Here is a 19,748-nt window from a genome sequence, read left to right as displayed (position 1 = left end):
TTCAGCACCAGCTGGACATGCAAGAAGACAGAGTTTACATCTAAACCAGCTTCACTACGTGCCTTGACTCAATAAACACACATACACAGTACAACATGTGGTTGCTATTGTGTTTACTACATCAGCAGCCTGCTTTGTTGCTTTTAATTAATGCTTTCATTACCTGATGTAGTCCCCTGGCACAATATACGGTATACATGCACCAGGTCACCCAAGTTTAAGTATTCAAGGCAGTTTAGTATAGCATTTAAAATAATTAACATTACGTAATCAATATTTAATAATATTTAAACTTAATTAATAATTATTTAATTTGCTGTCATTCTGGGGTTCCAGTGAAGAGCAGATGGTACAAGTACTGGTATCATCCTGATAGGCTTGTGGAGATGGACGACATCACTATGATGTGAAATACAGCCATCCCTACTGCTAAGAAGATCGGTATGAATCGTCTTGACATCTGCTTCAGAAATAAGTAGACAATATCAGCTGTTCTGCTAATGGCAACATCAACAGGAAACAGACTGAGAATACAGTGACTTGTGGGTGGAAGTACGCCGCATGTGGCAGTGTCTGACACTGGTTGTCGTTCCAGTGGTGTTGGAAGCGTTGAACACATGTGCATGTAGGTATTGCACAATGGCTGGACATTATTGCAGGTCATCACAACCTGTACACTTACAGATAGCCACGAACTTCCAGACCAGAAAGCGCGCAAACTCTAGTCTGGACCAAGTCAATACTAAAATGATTTCCAAAATAGCCTTCTAAGCCAATCAGCTCCTACAACCCAAATCTCGGTTGTAAATTCTGATTGGCTTAGCAATAATTGGTTATGCTAAGTGCACTAATGCTGATTGCGCGCGTGTGAAATCCTTGTGGGTGGCTAAGTGCACGCCAGAACAATGATTAGATTTTGGTGCACGCACACATCTTAGTTTTAGTTTCAGCTTCAGTTCTTCGATATTTTCAAGCTTGCGGTGAGAGGACATGTACAGCAGCGTCGCTAGACCATCACCTTTGACAACTGGTCGAGCGGTAGTCTCGCTAGTCGAGCGGTTAGACTAGCTAGCGGTCTGCCGAAGAATCAAAGAGTTGTGGTTTTATGCCGTCCACCAAGATATCACCGCAAACACTGCAGACGTCTCTTCTTTGTTCGCGAGATCTCATGACATTTACAAATCATATGTTAATCTAGGTAAAACAATCCTACGCTGTTAGACACCATTTAGCATCGCTATTGATAAATACTTCCGATATCATTTTAGTATCCACTTGGTCCAGACTAGAGTTCGCGTGCTTCGCGTGCTCTCTGGTCTGGAAATTCGAGGCTAACTTACGGAAAACAGTGCTTCTTGGATCCAGTCAGATCCTATGTAAAGTCATGTCTTCTGTTTAGACAGCCATGATGGCACCTCTGAGGCCTCCAGTGCTTACGAGAGACCTTATGAACCAGACTGATCTGGTTGAGCACAACATAAATATTAAAACTTACTAAGTTTTAAACATATTTTTTTAAATTTTCAGACCTTATTTAATTTTAAGTGCTTTAGCATTTATATACTACCAATTATATTAACAGAAAATTTTCTAGTTTTACAGCAAAAATCAGTATAACAGTCAGTGTTTCCAAACATGGAGACTATACCATATTATATGCATAGCTTCTAACAAAAGTCAACTCCCTGTAAAAACTAAAATGGTATATAGCTTGGTGTATCTAAAATTAATTCTCAAAACTACCTATAAATTGTTTAAAATAATATATTTAAATTTAATTAGGTAAATAAAAACAAATAAATTAAATTTACCTCACATGCATAGATAATTTATTTCTTTACATAAAGACGCTTACCAATTGCGTAGAGAACGAAAATGCTGGCTTTGGAGGACTGAAGTGTTCAGCTCCTTCTTTCAGTTGACGAGAAATAAACTTCCGATATCCATCACTATCCGACTCTTTCATGTCATCGAGCATGTCCCACATGAGGTTGGCCATCTTTGCCAACTCCTGCCGTTCGATGGGATTAGAAGGCAACTTTAACCTGAAGTTATCCATCAGAGCAGTAGAGCAAGTCCCGGATGTTTATACTCGACTCGAGTCTTCGGAGTGTGCAAAAATAACAATGGAGACCTGGCCTACTAACTGTTGTTTAGATTATCTCAAACCTAGAAATTAACCAACAATTAAAATACAGTCGCGGAATTACCGCCAGACGACGTGTAAGGTGTTTATCTAAAATATTAGACATGCATAATAGGTTATTAGCGTGCTTTACGTTAAATTAACAAACTCAACTGTAAGATAACGGTTACAGCTGTGCTCTTCGTGACAGTCAGAATCGTTCTGTTCTATTTCCGATTACACATACGGGATAGTGAATCTAATTACATTACATGTCATCTATCTGTCTCTGGGTGACTTCAACTCAAAAGTGCAGTGTCAAGCAATGGTTGCTAATTACGTAGTGTAGTCCTCCAGTAGGCGTCGTGGTGGTCTTGAGATCCTCCCCAGCCTTGTTGTTTTGACTGCAGGTTGACTTGCAGGTGCAGTTGGGGACTTGGCAGATTTTGGAGGGCTTTCTGTATTCGGAGATCTGATCTCCGTGTCTGGCAGTACGTTTGTCTCTTCAGGTTGATTTGGTGGTTGTCCTTCTGACAGGCTGGTGTTTGTTTGTTGTCCCGTCGGAGTGTACTTAGCGAACATTGTGTTGTCATCCCACACTTCTGTTGTCCTGTTTATGTGTGTTCTAGTTCTTCTCACTGTCCGTCCATTTGCTAGTCTGAGGATGTAGGATTGGGGCTCTGTGTGGTGTCCAATGACTTTTGCTGGTACCCATTTTTTTCCTCTCATTGTCCTTACGCTTTCATCAGGAAGCAGAGGTGAGTTCGTTGTGTTTCCTGTGGCTCCATAGAACGCATATTGGGATTGGTGGGCGATTAGTTTTTTGTCTGGTCTTGTCTGCATCCATGTTATGTGGAACCAGAGTCTCAGTATTTATTGTTAGTTGGGTTCGGAGGTGTCTCCCCTGTAGCAGGATGGCAGGAGTAGGCAGGTCTCCTCCTATTGGTGTGTTCCTAAGGACTCTTAGAGCGTCATTGATTGTACGGCCCTCCTCCAACATCTTGGCCATCATTTTCTTGACTGTTTGGACACCTCTTTCCGCTTGGCCGTTGCTGGCTGGGTAGCCTGGACTGGATGTGGTGTGTTGAAATCCCAGCTTCCTGGAGAACTTGCGAAATTCTTCGTTGGCGTACTGTGGCCCGTTGTCCGAGAATATTGTTTCTGGTATTCCAAAATTGGCAAAATGCTTGTCTAGGATAGTTATCACATCAGCTGCTTTCGTTGACTGGAGGTGATCTATGGTCACCCATTTGCTGTAGTAATCGATGGTAAGTAGGTAATGTTCCCCTTGTAGTTCAAACAAGTCTGTTCCCACTTTCTGGTAGGGGTAGTGTGGAACATCATGAGGTTTAGTGTCTGGCTTTGGGTTCTGGCTTCGATTTTCTTGGCATTTGCTGCAACTCGCTACCATGTCATGTATTTCATTGGTGTAGCCAGGCCAGTACACTGACGTCTTGGCCCTTTCTATACACTTCACTATTCCATAGTGTCCCTCATGTATACTGTTCATCACCGTTTTGCGCATTGTCACAGGGACGACAGCTTGGCTTCCTTTGAGGACAATGCCGTCTTTCTCTGTTAGGTCGTGTCTCACATTCCAGTACGGTTTGATTGGACCCGGGACACTCCTCCTTGTAGGTGGCCATCCTGTGTGTATGTAAGTGATGAGTGCCTGCATTGTAGGGTCTTGTCTGGTCGCTTCCGTACATCTTTCACGTCCAAGTGGTGTGGGAATGATTTGCTCTGTGACGGAGTCGATTTGCTCTTCTGTTAGTTCATCATAGTCTGTATAGGGTGTTGTAGATGGCATTCTGCTCAGAGAATCGGCCAGGACCATTTCTTTCCCGGAATGGTGCTCTAGCGTGTAGTTGTATTTGAGACATCGTAGGCGCATTCTCTGAAGCCTAGGACTGACTTCAGCAAGGGGCTTTTTCAGTATTCCAAGTAGTGGCTTGTGGTCAGTCTCCACTATGACATCTTGTCCATACACATACTGATGGAATCTTGTTAGTCCAAACTGGATGGCAAGCATTTCCTTCTCTATTTGTGCATATTTCTGTTGTATGCTGGACATTGTTCTTGACGCGTATTCTACTGGGTGCCCCTCTTGAATAACAGCTGCTCCCAACCCATGTTGTGATGCGTCCACAGTTAGTCTCACTGGTAATGCTGGATCAAAAAGTCGTAGTACTGGGGCCTTTGTCACTAGATCTTTCACATGCTGTAGGGTGCGGTCGTGAACGGAGTCCCACACCCATGCAGTCTCCTGCTGTGTTAGCTGTCGCAGTGGGCTGGCTGTCTCAGCCAAAGTAGGACAAAATTTCGACAAATATGTAACCAGGCCCAGGAGTCTTGAAACATCTGTCTTGGACTGTGGCTTTGGGAATTGCTCAATGGCCTCAACTTTTTCTGGGTCAGGTTTTATCCCTTCTGATGTAAGCACATGTCCCAGATACTTTAATTCAGTCTTTCTGAACTGGCATTTGGATCGGTTGAGTCTAAGGTTCAGCTCCCTACACCTTTCGAGGACCATCTGAAGGCGTTTGTCGTGCTCCTCTACGCTACAGCCTGATACAAGGATGTCATCCACATAGGTGTGTACCCCAGGTATGTCTGCAAAGGATTCTGTCACTATTCTGTGAAACACTTCTGGGGCAGAGCTGATTCCGAAAGGTAGTCGGCAATACCGGTAGCGCCCAAAAGGAGTTGCCACTGTTGTCAAGTAGCTACTTTCCTTGTCTAGGGCAATCTGTAGAAAACCAGATGTAGCATCTAGGGTTGAGAAATATTGTGAGCCTGCCAACGTGCCGAATATCTCTTCGGGTGTTTTCAATTGATAGTGCTCCCTTTGTATAGCCTTGTTCAACGCTCCTGGATCAATGCATATCCTTAGTTTGTCTTTACCTGGCTTTGTTACAAGGACTATGGGACTGACCCAATTAGTAGCCTCTGTTACTTTGGCTATGATGCCTTGTTTCTCCATTTCATCCAGTTGTGACTTCAGTTCCTGCCTGTACCTAAATGGAACTCTTCTGGCTGGTTGGATGACTGGTTGTGCATTTGTCTTTAGTTTGATGCTGTACTCTCCTGGTAGTCGTCCCAGTCCTTTAAAGACATCTTTGAACTCTGATATAGCTGTGGGTGTGTCCCCTGTTGCATCCACTGCTAGGGTCTGTTGTATTAGTCCCAAGTCAGTGATGGAAGGCAATCCTATGAGCGTCTCCACGTTCTCTCGTACTATGATGAATTCCATCCTGCGGGTGACTCCTTGAAATGTTGCCTCCATGGTTGTTTTCCCACAGACATCTAATTTTGTTCCTCCGTATGCTGTTAGCTGAACTTCTGTTGGCGTGGGAGGGCTAGCACAGAGGACGCGGTAAGCAGTGAATGGCAGTATGTTGCACGTTGCACCTGTGTCGATTTTGGCTTTCAAACCTCTCCCTCCTATGTCCAGTATTATGTTCCAGACTTTAGCCTTTGTTTTACTGGTTTGTGTCGTGGTACCGGTGCAGTAAGCGAAATGGTCTCTCTCCTCGTTCTCTGGTGTGTCTGGTGTGGCTCGTTGTGGCGATATCGCATTGGCCGTCTCCTTTGTTGTTTGTCGTCGGGCTAGTCTGTCCTTTTCTGCCTTTTTGCATGCTTCCGCCGTGTGATTCATAATGCCGCAATATTTGCATTGTTTTCCCCATGCTGGGCAGTTTTTTGGTTTGTGGTTTGTCGCGCAGTAGTGGCAAGGGCGCGGCTTCATGGCTTTCACCATGTGTACCGCCGCCGCGTCGGTGACGCATTCTTTCAAGGCTGTGGCGGTTGATGTCATACTGGCAATGTAACGGGTTGTCGCTTCCATTGACCTGCACATGTCTACAGCTTTGGTTAGGGTTAGGTCAGATTCTGCCAACAGTTTCTCGCGGACGTTGTCTGCGGTGATATTGATTACAATCTGGTCCCGGATGATCTTCGTTTTCTCCTCTTGGTGATATCCGCAGGTTTCCACCAGGCGCAGCAAATCTGTGTAGAAGCTGTCGAAGGGCTCATTCGGTTGTTGTTTCCTCTGCAGGAACAGGAATCTTTCGTAGATTTCATTACTTTTAGGCTTGAAGTAGTTGTTGAACGCTCTAATGACGCAGTCCAGTTTGTCCTCGTCGCCGTCTGCGGCCCAAGTGAATGTTCGGTAGACGGAGATGGCTTCCCCTCCCATTGCCGTGAGTAGTATTGCGACTTTCGTTTTCTCGTCTTCTTTGTCCTTCTTTGTTGCTGTCATGTAGAATGTAAAATGGTCCCGCCACTGTGGCCATTCTTTGGCTGCTTCCAGTGTGGTTGTGAATGCTTGAGGCGGTTTCAGTCCTTCTGCCATGCTGTTGTCGGTTCTTTCCTCCTGACACCATGTAAGATAACGGTTACAGCTGTGCTCTTCGTGACAGTCAGAATCGTTCTGTTCTATTTCCGATTACACATACGGGATAGTGAATCTAATTACATTACATGTCATCAACTACTACCAAAAAAGTAATTGTCACCCAAAACTTCAGTTCCGATGTTACGAAAGTTTCAGTCAAATACCCCATGTGAGGGATGTAAGCCTCGGCCTCCCAGACTTGTGTAGCGCCGCTATCAAACGCTTGTGAATCAGCGCTACACGGGTCTGGGAGGTCGAGGCTAAACGTAACGGTACGAGACCGCTGTTGTGTCTGTCCGTTTTCCATCTCCAGTGCAATGCCCGAGCACCAGTTTCGAGCTGTTGATTACGTCGTCTTTTTGCTGACAGTCGTTGCTTCTATTGCCATCGGCCTCTTCTTTTCGCGATCTCGACAACGACAGGAGACGACGGCTGATGAGTATTTGATGGCCGGACGAAGCATGCGAGCCATACCCGTTGCACTTTCTCTCATCGCCTCCTTCATGTCGGCAGTGTCGATTCTTGGCCTTCCGTCCGAAGTCTTCTATTACGGCGTGCAATATTGGATGATTGTTGTGGCCGTCTGTATTGTCGTGCCTGTCGTGCAAATCGTTTATCTGCCAGTATTTTATCCTCTCAGACTGACAAGCGTGTACGAGTACTTGCAGAGAAGATTTTCGTTGGCAGTCAGATTGATCGCTTCCTTCATGTTTATTGCACAGACTGTATGAGATATGACGTTCAGATTTCAATTGCCCGTGTGTCTTACCTGTCTTTTCGTTGTACGTCACAGGTTCTCTATTCAGCTGTTGTCATCTATGCCCCAGCCATTGCTTTAAATGCAGGTGATTGCGTATGATGATGATAATGTATTGTTTTCACACTAATTATATAACATAATTCTGTTAAATATAGTATAAAGTTGTAGTGGCAGTTGGAAATGTTTGAAAAAAGTGATTAAAAGTAAAAATGTAGACTGGTTTATATTTCAATCGGCTTTCATGATATTTGAGTCACGTGATGCGCATAGGTGGTTACAGACAGGGCACTGTTTGATTAGCTTCCATAGTCTGGTTAATTTTAATTGCTGGCAAGTATTCAGCATTTGACAGGTTGCATGGTTGGGTGCTGGAAGCAGGAAGCAGAAGCTGATTGAGTGATATTGGAATTAGTCATGACTGGTATATATATATATATATATATATATATATATATATATATATATATATATGGTATAGATTGGGTGCTAATGGGGTGAGAATTTTGTCAACATGTCATGTAGATCAGCAGAGACACAGGCACTAAATATACCCAGATACCCAGGCACTTGTGCTCTCATGCAATTACCAAATTTATTAGTTACTGTGTGTGTGTATTAGCAGATGTCACATTGTTGCAAAAGGAAGTGACTAAAAATAACTTTTCTTGTTGTTGCCAACTAATCATATTGGTGTCTGTGCATGGACTTCGTCCGTTTGATTTGTTTCTATTGCTTTAGTTAGGATATTAGGGGTACAGCTTATATTTATCACTTTAATCAAGCTAGAGTAGTTGAATGCTCTAAATCAATATACGTTTTTAGTCACCCTTTCTTGTGGATTATTGGAGCTTTGACATTGAATAAGCAACTGGCAAACATTGTACATGTTAACAGTTATGCACAAATCGTGGATATGGACAAACAGTGGATGTCTAGTTTTTCTGGATAATTTTAGGGTTAGAGTTAAGGCTGGTCACAATATGCAACGGAGAGCTGTCTGTCGCCACCCATCAAACCACTTCAAAGTTACCGCTCAAGACGGACCACAGATGAATTGCTTGACGGAGCGTTGAGGACGGATAGAATTGATTCTATTTTGTCCGCTCTGTTGGAAGTTGACGTACCACAACAGGAATGATTAAGCACTGTTACCCAATTGGGGAAGTGCAAAATAAGGATGATGTAATCATGCAGCAGGGGGGAATAGTAATAATTGGAACGGAACGTACATGTATTTTCAACACAACGGAGAGATGTCCATCACCATCCGTCGGGTCCGTCACGTCTCTGTCCCATATTGTGAACCAACGTTTAGGATTAGAGTTAGGGTTAGTTTAGGGTTAGTGGTTAAGGTTATGGGTTAGGGTTGGGGTTAGAGTTATGGGTTAGGGTTGGGGTTAGAGTTATGGGTTAGGGTTGGGGTTAAAGTTATAGGTTAGGGTTGGGGTTGGGGTTGGGGTTGGGGTTAAAGTTATAGGTTAGGGTTGGGGTTGGGGTTGGGGTTAAAGTTATAGGTTAGGGTTGGGGTTGGGGTTGGGGTTAAAGTTATAGGTTAGGGTTGGGGTTGGGGTTGGGGGTTGGGGGTTGGAATTCATGGTTTGTATTGGCTATCTATGGTTTGTACAGGCAATTCATTGATTGTGCTGTCAAATCCACACTTTGCGCACAATAATATATGTATACATGATTGTTTTCTGCAAACACTGGACTGCACTAAGCCTAACAACTTGTTACTGCAATGCAAAAGATGCAAGTAACCAATGCACTTTCTTATGTTTTATAATGTTTTATGTTTAATATGCAGCTCTTTAATTGTCTCAATAGAGATCCATACTATCTAAATCACATTAAATTGTAGTAAACAAAGAATTGATGACAATGTGTGTGGAGGTTGTCGGTAGTGAACTAAATAGGTGCATTAGGCCACTGTAATTATTAGTATGTGTGTAGGTATTCTTAATTTTTTGGTGCTGGTTATTTGATTTAAGAGTAATGTAATTTGTGGTAACAATGGAAGTGCATGAGTCATTGCCTTGAGTCTATATTTTGAGCTAGTATTCTGACTAACAGACTTTGTGATGTTATGGTTGACAACTTGTAATTATCGCATTGCTTTGAACAGTTTATTAGGTTTATACAAGAGACATTCTATTTTAGCAAATACAGTAAGTAAGTAAAACATGAAGTGTGTATGACTATGGTAAGAAGTAATATTTTTGGAACATGTCATGCACACTTTTAAGGTTAGGGTAGACACGACCAAGTTTTATTTCTGGTTTGGTTTTCTCTACTGCAGATAGTTTGTTTACTATGGTAAGCAGAGTGGGACAGGTCTTCTACGTACAAGTCATAAATCAAATAGTATGGCCACAAAACTGGTAGGTAGTCACTAGTGTGTGCTAAGTTTTATTTTTCTTTGTGTTTTAGATTTAGAAGTGGTATGGTATTGTGTGTCTCTGCTGTTCCTTGCTCATTCACAGTTTTATGGGCACAATGTACTATAATTAGTGGTTGTTGCTGCACATCATGTTTTGGCTTGTGTGTAAGATAACGGTTACAGCTGTGCACTTCGTGACAGTCAGAATCGTTCTGGTCTATTTCCGATTACACATACGGGATAGTGAATCTAATTACATTACATGTTATCTATCTGTCTCTGGGTGGCTTCAACTCAAAAGTGCAGTGTCAAGCAATGGTTGCTAATTACGTAGTGTAGTCCTCCAGTAGGCGTCGTGGTGGTCTTGAGATCCTCCCCAGCCTTGTTGTTTTGACTGCAGGTTGACTTGCAGGTGCAGTTGGGGACTTGGCAGATTTTGGAGGGCTTTCTGTATTCGGAGATCTGATCTCCGTGTCTGGCAGTACGTTTGTCTCTTCAGGTTGATTTGGTGGTTGTCCTTCTGACAGGCTGGTGTTTGTTTGTTGTCCCGTCGGAGTGTACTTAGCGAACATTGTGTTGTCATCCCACACTTCTGTTGTCCTGTTTATGTGTGTTCTAGTTCTTCTCACTGTCCGTCCATTTGCTAGTCTGAGGATGTAGGATTGGGGCTCTGTGTGGTGTCCAATGACTTTTGCTGGTACCCATTTTTTTCCTCTCATTGTCCTTACGCTTTCATCAGGAAGCAGAGGTGAGTTCGTTGTGTTTCCTGTGGCTCCATAGAACGCATATTGGGATTGGTGGGCGATTAGTTTTTGTCTGGTCTTGTCTGCATCCATGTTATGTGGAACCAGAGTCTCAGTATTTATTGTTAGTTGGGTTCGGAGGTGTCTCCCCTGTAGCAGGATGGCAGGAGTAGGCAGGTCTCCTCCTATTGGTGTGTTCCTAAGGACTCTTAGAGCGTCATTGATTGTACGGCCCTCCTCCAACATCTTGGCCATCATTTTCTTGACTGTTTGGACACCTCTTTCCGCTTGGCCGTTGCTGGCTGGGTAGCCTGGACTGGATGTGGTGTGTTGAAATCCCAGCTTCCTGGAGAACTTGCGAAATTCTTCGTTGGCGTATTGTGGCCCGTTGTCCGAGAATATTGTTTCTGGTATTCCAAAATTGGCAAAATGCTTGTCTAGGATAGTTATCACATCAGCTGCTTTCGTTGACTGGAGGTGATCTATGGTCACCCATTTGCTGTAGTAATCGATGGTAAGTAGGTAATGTTCCCCTTGTAGTTCAAACAAGTCTGTTCCCACTTTCTGGTAGGGGTAGTGTGGAACATCATGAGGTTTAGTGTCTGGCTTTGGGTTCTGGCTTCGATTTTCTTGGCATTTGCTGCAACTCGCTACCATGTCATGTATTTCATTGGTGTAGCCAGGCCAGTACACTGACGTCTTGGCCCTTTCTATACACTTCACTATTCCATAGTGTCCCTCATGTATACTGTTCATCACCGTTTTGCGCATTGTCACAGGGACGACAGCTTGGCTTCCTTTGAGGACAATGCCGTCTTTCTCTGTTAGATCGTGTCTCACATTCCAGTACGGTTTGATTGGACCCGGGACACTCCTCCTTGTAGGTGGCCATCCTGTGTGTATGTAAGTGATGAGTGCCTGCATTGTAGGGTCTTGTCTGGTCGCTTCCGTACATCTTTCACGTCCAAGTGGTGTGGGAATGATTTGCTCTGTGACGGAGTCGATTTGCTCTTCTGTTAGTTCATCATAGTCTGTATAGGGTGTTGTAGATGGCATTCTGCTCAGAGAATCGGCCAGGACCATTTCTTTCCCGGAATGGTGCTCTAGCGTGTAGTTGTATTTGAGACATCGTAGGCGCATTCTCTGAAGCCTAGGACTGACTTCAGCAAGGGGCTTTTTCAGTATTCCAAGTAGTGGCTTGTGGTCAGTCTCCACTATGACATCTTGTCCATACACATACTGATGGAATCTTGTTAGTCCAAACTGGATGGCAAGCATTTCCTTCTCTATTTGTGCATATTTCTGTTGTATGCTGGACATTGTTCTTGACGCGTATTCTACTGGGTGCCCCTCTTGAATAACAGCTGCTCCCAACCCATGTTGTGATGCGTCCACAGTTAGTCTCACTGGTAATGCTGGATCAAAAAGTCGTAGTACTGGGGCCTTTGTCACTAGATCTTTCACATGCTGTAGGGTGCGGTCGTGAACGGAGTCCCACACCCATGCAGTCTCCTGCTGTGTTAGCTGTCGCAGTGGGCTGGCTGTCTCAGCCAAAGTAGGACAAAATTTCGACAAATATGTAACCAGGCCCAGGAGTCTTGAAACATCTGTCTTGGACTGTGGCTTTGGGAATTGCTCAATGGCCTCGACTTTTTCTGGGTCAGGTTTTATCCCTTCTGATGTAAGCACATGTCCCAGATACTTTAATTCAGTCTTTCTGAACTGGCATTTGGATCGGTTGAGTCTAAGGTTCAGCTCCCTACACCTTTCGAGGACCATCTGAAGGCGTTTGTCGTGCTCCTCTACGCTACAGCCTGATACAAGGATGTCATCCACATAGGTGTGTACCCCAGGTATGTCTGCAAAGGATTCTGTCACTATTCTGTGAAACACTTCTGGGGCAGAGCTGATTCCGAAAGGTAGTCGGCAATACCGGTAGCGCCCAAAAGGAGTTGCCACTGTTGTCAAGTAGCTACTTTCCTTGTCTAGGGCAATCTGTAGAAAACCAGATGTAGCATCTAGGGTTGAGAAATATTGTGAGCCTGCCAACGTGCCGAATATCTCTTCGGGTGTTTTCAATTGATAGTGCTCCCTTTGTATAGCCTTGTTCAACGCTCCTGGATCAATGCATATCCTTGGTTTGTCTTTACCTGGCTTTGTTACAAGGACTATGGGACTGACCCAATTAGTAGCCTCTGTTACTTTGGCTATGATGCCTTGTTTCTCCATTTCATCCAGTTGTGACTTCAGTTCCTGTCTGTACCTAAATGGAACTCTTCTAGCTGGTTGGATGACTGGTTGTGCATTTGTCTTTAGTTTGATGCTGTACTCTCCTGGTAGTCGTCCCAGTCCTTTAAAGACATCTTTGAACTCTGATATAGCTGTGGGTGTGTCCCCTGTTGCATCCACTGCTAGGGTCTGTTGTATTAGTCCCAAGTCAGTGATGGAAGGCAATCCTATGAGCGTCTCCACGTTCTCTCGTACTATGATGAATTCCATCCTGCGGGTGACTCCTTGAAATGTTGCCTCCATGGTTGTTTTCCCACAGACATCTAATTTTGTTCCTCCGTATGCTGTTAGCTGAACTTCTGTTGGCGTGGGAGGGCTAGCACAGAGGACGCGGTAAGCAGTGAATGGCAGTATGTTGCACGTTGCACCTGTGTCGATTTTGGCTTTCAAACCTCTCCCTCCTATGTCCAGTATTATGTTCCAGACTTTAGCCTTTGTTTTACTGGTTTGTGTCGTGGTACCGGTGCAGTAAGCGAAATGGTCTCTCTCCTCGTTCTCTGGTGTGTCTGGTGTGGCTCGTTGTGGCGATATCGCATTGGCCGTCTACTTTGTTGTTTGTCGTCGGGCTAGTCTGTCCTTTTCTGCCTTTTTGCATGCTTCCGCCGTGTGATTCATAATGCCGCAATATTTGCATTGTTTTCCCCATGCTGGGCAGTTTTTTGGTTTGTGGTTTGTCGCGCAGTAGTGGCAAGGGCGCTGCTTCATGGCTTTCACCATGTGTACCGCCGCCGCGTCGGTGACGCATTCTTTCAAGGCTGTGGCGGTTGATGTCATACTGGCAATGTAACGGGTTGTCGCTTCCATTGACCTGCACATGTCTACAGCTTTGGTTAGGGTTAGGTCAGATTCTGCCAACAGTTTCTCGCGGACGTTGTCTGCGGTGATATTGATTACAATCTGGTCCCGGATGATCTTCGTTTTCTCCTCTTGGTGATATCCGCAGGTTTCCACCAGGCGCAGCAAATCTGTGTAGAAGCTGTCGAAGGGCTCATTCGGTTGTTGTTTCCTCTGCAGGAACAGGAATCTTTCGTAGATTTCATTACTTTTAGGCTTGAAGTAGTTGTTGAACGCTCTAATGACGCAGTCCAGTTTGTCCTCGTCGCCGTCTGCGGCCCAAGTGAATGTTCGGTAGACGGAGATGGCTTCCCCTCCCATTGCCGTGAGTAGTATTGCGACTTTCGTTTTCTCGTCTTCTTTGTCCTTCTTTGTTGCTGTCATGTAGAATGTAAAATGGTCCCGCCACTGTGGCCATTCTTTGGCTGCTTCCAGTGTGGTTGTGAATGCTTGAGGCGGTTTCAGTCCTTCTGCCATGCTGTTGTCGGTTCTTTCCTCCTGACACCATGTAAGATAACGGTTACAGCTGTGCACTTCGTGACAGTCAGAATCGTTCTGGTCTATTTCCGATTACACATACGGGATAGTGAATCTAATTACATTACATGTCATGTGGAGCTATCTGTTAGTGCCTGCAGCTCATAGTCAAGTGTTGAACTAAGGATCCAAGGATATTGTTCTTTGGAATATTAATTTCATAGGGTATGTAGAAGGCTGATCATGAATAAAACTTGAGAGACAATCATTTGGAATTTATGCAGGAATTAGACACACAGTAGTGAATTTGAGTTAAGTTGACTAACTTGATTTGATAGACTAAGATACATGCATATTTTCTTTCTTATTCTCAACAGTGCTGTGTATGGGTCAGTTATGTGAATGTTTACTTAGTGTTTATATGTGGATTTTGAATGTTGATTAATGAACATAAACATAAGATAAAATGATAAAAAATTAGCATTCACATGCTGATTTTGAAACTGCTTCACACAGAGAAACATGGTTATTGTTACTTGGCGTAGTCTATTGTATATATAGGCTTGAAAAAAAGGGTTTAAAAATGTTATATCTAGTATTCGATTTGATGTACTATTTGGTATTAAATACTGTCTATTATTGGCAGAGGTTATTGGTATAGCTAGCATAATAGATATAAGTTAGTTATAAAGTGTATGTTTTAAGTATGTTTGTATCCATGTTTTAAGAGTGATAGGCAGACTGTAAGAGGATTGTAGAAGGCAACATTGTCTTTATTGAATTGTCATTGTAATTGTGTATGCAGTTTAGTACATGATGTCCTGTGGTGTTTTATTCATCATTGTGTTGTGATGTCAATTAGTGAGCAATTTTCCTACATGGGCAAGCATCCTCACAGGTGGCGCTGTTGCTACCATCTACACAACACTGGTAAGTCTTATTATTTATTTTCTATTTGATGATGGTATATCCACTGAATGCAGTGATGTCTTGTAGATGTCCAACATATAATACATTTGCAATATATTTGGTTGGCAACAGTAGCTTAATTTATTGCTCGGGCTCTCCATATCTCTTTATGAAAATCTCATGAGGAATGAAATAGATTCAATCAAGTGCATGTAATTTCCAAAACAACACAGGTAAAGGTACCAGTATATACAATATCAGCCATGCTGTTAGCAATTGGCGACTTCAAGTAGTTGACTACAGTGTGCACATGCACACAGTCAACCTACGTACACGATCTGTGTCACATTGCCATATGTACATCTTGTTCTAACAACTTTATAATGATAACAAAACAGAAAGAAATGTGTAGATGTTGTAATGTCTTATTACCACTCAATAGTCCACACCACCAATTTTTTCCAATCATAGTGTGACACAGATTGTGTTGGTTGACTGTGTGCATGTGCACACTGTAGTCAACTACTTGAAGTCTCCAATTGCTAAAAGGATGACTAATAGTGTATATACTGGTAGCTTTACCTGTGTTGTTTCGGAATAGCTGTACTAACAGCTACGTTATACATACCATCAGTGCATGAACAAGCACCAACAACATCTATAATAAGCATTCACAGACATAAACTGCTAAACCTGATTTGTGTGTGAACAGTTTGCTGACCATCACAGAATTGCTCTCCAGCTTTTCAGCATGAATTTACAGTGAGCTACTGATAGACTCTGTTTAGCATGTTTCTTAGCTTAGTTGCACTATGCAGTGCTTAGAGTTTCATTGCCTATAATTTGCAGTTCAAAGTGATTTTGTTTATGTCAAATTATGCGTCTTAGCAATTTGTGCATTTCACAAGTTATGTAGCTTATTGAATGATTACTACAGAGCTGGTAAGTTTTGCTTCTTGCCAGACACTATGAATATAACAGACTGCAAAAGAAACGTCACAACTTGGAGTTTTTGTCAGATTGTATGCAAATTTGTCATTCATTGCGTTTAATAGTGGTTCAATATGTACAGTCTAAGATAGAGAGACATATCAAGGCTTTGGCAAAAATCCTTTAAATCACAAGTTACTGTGCTGTTGCAATGTGTTGCTGCTATGTTTATTTTAATCTAATTGTACACTTTGAATACATTGTTATATTGCTGTTGGATGAATGCTGTAGTGTGGTGTGTTAGGGTGGTATGAAAGCTGTCATCTGGACGGATGTGTTTCAGTCTGTTGTAATGCTGGGAGGACTTTTGACTATGATCATTATGGGAATCGTTCATGTAGGAGGAGTGAGTGTTGTTTTTGAGAGAGCTTGTGATGGAGGAAGACTTAATTTTTTGAAGTATGACTTGAATTTCATAATGAGTATGCTTAGGTTCTTGCCTTTATCTGTTTGCCTGTTAGTTTTCTTTGTCTGTATTTTGTGTTTTGCTGTATATTTGTTTTGTGGGTTTTGTTGAAATGTGTGTGTACATCTATACATTTGTGCATACATGTATGCCAAATTTTAGTGTGGGTAAGGCAGCACTCAAGGTTCAAGGTGTGTGTGTGTGTGTGTGTGTGTGTGTGTGTGTGTGTGTGCCTGTGTCTGTGTCTGTGTCTGTGTGTGTACCCTTGTGTGTGTAGCCCGTGTGTGTGTGCTATAGCTCAGTTGGGTAGAGAGTCATCTTATGGAGTGATTACATCCATGACCTTGCAGTGTTGCAGGTTCAAGTCAGTGATGGCGATCTATGGCATATTTCCTTGGGCAAGAAACTCACACACAATTGCCTCTCTTGACTCAGGAGTATAAATGAGTACATTGACTAGGGTGGCAAAGGCCCCCGACTGCGACGAAGTCCATCAGCCACTGGGGTCCTGGAGGGACTTCGGGTGCCCACACCACAGTTGGCGTCGCAGTTGGTACTCCTGCAAGTACCTGGCCAGGCTCCAGAAGATTGCTTAGCATGGCACATAGCTGCTGCGTAGTGCACAGAAACCCAGCCATCTGGCTGGGGCGTAACCGTAACGAACTGCAGCTCCTTATCCATTTGCCATTTGTGTGTACCCTGGAAACGTGTTCAAGTTGGCACGGCTAGGAGCTGATCTAGCAGTTGCATTTCGTGTAGTTTTCATAATCAGGTTGTGACTATGACTTCCCTCTTCAGCTTCAGTCTTGCAAACTGAAGTGGTGAACTACGATATTTTGCACAGAAGAGAGAAATGACAAAGGAAGTGTGTGTGTGTGTGTGCACGCGTGCGTGCATTTGTGTGTGTGTGTGTGTGTGTGTGTGTGTGTGTGTGTGTGTGTGTGTGTGTGTGTGTGTGTGTGTGTGTGTGTGTGAATTGCATGATTTAATTATAACATAATTATGTAACAAATATAATATAAATTAATATATTTATTGTGAATATCAATGTAAATTTTATTAATTTTTGTGTATTTATTGGTTATTATTAATAATTAATTAATTAATTTGGCATAGCTAAACCTGTAGTAGTTGCTATAGGTCGTGAATCAACATGTAGTGACCGGATGCAAAAGCAAGCCAACGTGTAGTCATGCATGCAGCGTCAATGTTGCCTATGACTGGTTTTTTGCAAAATGGCGTCGATTGTTCATCCGTTCTGCTTACAGCTAAAACATATTGCTCTCTTGAAGATTGTGGATGACAAGTTGGACGTGTGCTGTGTTGCATGGTCCCATGGGACCTTTGTTTGACTCCTTGAAGAGTAATGAATTTATTTGTTTTGCTATTTTCTGTAAGACAATCACAGACACGTACAGCTATTACTTGAACCGTACAGCTATTACTTGAACCTTACGCTGTGCTTCTCAGTGTGATGACAGTTTGACAGTAGTAGACTTTGTTGCTATGGATATGACATTGCGGCTTTTCTGTCATAATTCGTGGCTTTTCTGTCATAGTGCGCGCCTTTGTTACTTTTCCTATTTTTTATGTCCCAAAAGGACTGCCGATTGGCTCAACAAATATCTGAGTGTGTCACATGCTTACAGGCATACATAGATAGGTAATGACATACCGACAGACAGACCGGAAGTCAATTCAGCTTGTTTAGAGTAAGCTTCTCGCGAAGCAGTACACCACTCACTGTAGTGTTCTTCTTTACGCTCGTAGCTTAATAATTTTTTAGTAATTATAAAGAATGTCTTGTGACCATATTCTAAATTTGAGTGTATGAGTAACATAAGTTTCTGACAGATATGGAAGATGACCCACTGAGCATTCATTACTAGAACAAGTGTTAGCTTGTGTGACTACCAATATGTATGTTACTTGTTGTAAATTGATGTCATAATCAAAGAATGTTGTAATATTGTACTATTTATATTTATGTGTCTGTGTAGTTTTAATCCTGATCCTACCCAACGTATGTCATTTTGGACACTTGCAGTTGGTGGAATATTTACTATGCTCCAAAGGTGGGGTGTTGGACAGACATCTGTACAACGCATGCTCACGTCACGTAGTGCCCATTCAGCTAAAAGGTAAGATGAGTTGGAGGATGTTGCAAGTGTATAAGCATAATCTGATATATTTAGTCTTTAATGAGAGATGGATTTCTTGTGATACTGGTGTATCTGTAGAGAGGTGATATAATGCTGTGACATTGCAAGGACATAGCCACCCGTCTGGTTGGTCCGGTAGAAACCGGACCACTTTTCAATATTTGTACTTTCACCAATAGACCATTCCCAATAACTTCCGGAATAGTGTATAGCTGAGTAGATAAATTTTTATTTAGTTACTCTGTAGACAGTCTTGTATCAAGTGCCTGCAGGCCCTCAGATCAGTAAGCCGATCATAGATCTGTTCATGCCGGTTCAAGTGGATAAAAGGTTGAACTAGGTAGTGCTTCAAACTTTTTTCTTATGAGAACCTTCGGGAAGTATATGAACCCTGTGCTGCATGTACTCTGCACACATACAAACCCAATGGTTTCATGCCTAGCCCACTACGATGTCGACGACGCTCAAGAAAATTTTTATCTCACCACATCGTCACTGCTGTCATCATGCAAGTTCAGCAACCACATTGCAAATGCATTTGTAAGACTTCTAGCATTATGCATGACTTCATCTTGAATGAGTCACTTGACTTTCTTCTGAGAATATTGCTCACATAAATGTAAAATTGGTTCTTGTAGTTATAGGAATAGTAGAGTTTTTACAAAGTTATACTTTTTCCTAATTCTAATATAGCTAGTAACCTAAAAGTTTACTAAAAAGTTGGGTTTGAGGAGGAGACTAGTCAGGCAAAGCTGATCCATGTTACGATTTCCCACCAAGATTTGACCGACAGACATGATTTGAAGTCTATTGCTGCGAAAGACATGACGATTCACTAAAACATGCATGAATCAAGAAAGACCACATTCACTACATTTCATTCTGCATGAGATAGCATGTCCGATTTTTGTCTATCTAGTAGATAATATCTACTGATATTTTGAAGAAAGCTGATTATGTATGTAACACGAGAAGATGATTGTTCTACGTATCTGTCTGCATGCAAGTCTGTGTGTTGTTGTAAATTTTCAACTGGACCACTTCTAAACTGCTGGCTACGGCCCTACATTGAAAGAAGCAATCCTTTAATTGGCATAAGCATCTACTGCTTATGTTAGACTAGATTCCAGGCTATGAACTTATTTTCAGGGGCTTATACTATGGTCTCTGGGCTTGTTCACATCAGATTTAATCATGATTACTTGCCCCGTTACTGCAGTAAACTTGGCTGTTCACACCACTCCTAATCATGATTAGTCAAATGCCACTCTAAAGCCCTG

The 19,748-nt window shown here is 42.7% G+C and overlaps 3 protein-coding genes across 3 annotated transcripts in view; 1 reads left to right on the top strand and 2 right to left on the bottom strand.

Annotated features, from left to right (window-relative positions):
* Window positions 1–2,330: 2,330 nt before the first annotated feature.
* Window positions 2,331–6,479, bottom strand: LOC134187724 (uncharacterized protein K02A2.6-like). The gene has a single exon (XM_062655875.1). It carries the CDS (start codon window positions 6,477–6,479, stop codon window positions 2,871–2,873), a length of 3,609 nt encoding a protein of 1,202 aa, XP_062511859.1. The 3' UTR covers window positions 2,331–2,870.
* Window positions 6,480–6,777: 298 nt separating this feature from the next.
* The window catches only part of LOC134188376 (sodium-coupled monocarboxylate transporter 1-like), a 32,895-nt gene continuing 19,924 nt past the window's right edge, over window positions 6,778–19,748 (top strand). The window contains 5 exon segments of the mRNA XM_062656564.1: window positions 6,778–7,246; window positions 7,315–7,366; window positions 14,864–14,931; window positions 16,145–16,299; window positions 18,307–18,447. Coding sequence (XP_062512548.1) covers window positions 6,839–7,246; window positions 7,315–7,366; window positions 14,864–14,931; window positions 16,145–16,299; window positions 18,307–18,447 — 824 coding nt within the window. The 5' untranslated portion in view covers window positions 6,778–6,838.
* On the bottom strand, window positions 9,935–11,209 carry LOC134188375 (uncharacterized protein K02A2.6-like). The gene has a single exon (XM_062656562.1). It carries the CDS (start codon window positions 11,170–11,172, stop codon window positions 9,985–9,987), a length of 1,188 nt encoding a protein of 395 aa, XP_062512546.1. The 5' UTR covers window positions 11,173–11,209; the 3' UTR covers window positions 9,935–9,984.

This window comes from Corticium candelabrum, chromosome 12 (genome assembly GCF_963422355.1).
Source record: "Corticium candelabrum chromosome 12, ooCorCand1.1, whole genome shotgun sequence".
Classification (NCBI taxonomy): Eukaryota; Metazoa; Porifera; class Homoscleromorpha; order Homosclerophorida; family Plakinidae; genus Corticium; species Corticium candelabrum.
This window is presented reverse-complemented; position numbering and strand designations above follow the sequence as displayed.

Coding starts and splice junctions, on each gene's coding strand:
- LOC134187724 (XM_062655875.1), bottom strand. CDS start 6,479: ATGGCAGAAGGACTGAAACCGCCTCAAGCATTCACAACCACACTGGAA.
- LOC134188375 (XM_062656562.1), bottom strand. CDS start 11,172: ATGCGCAAAACGGTGATGAACAGTATACATGAGGGACACTATGGAATA.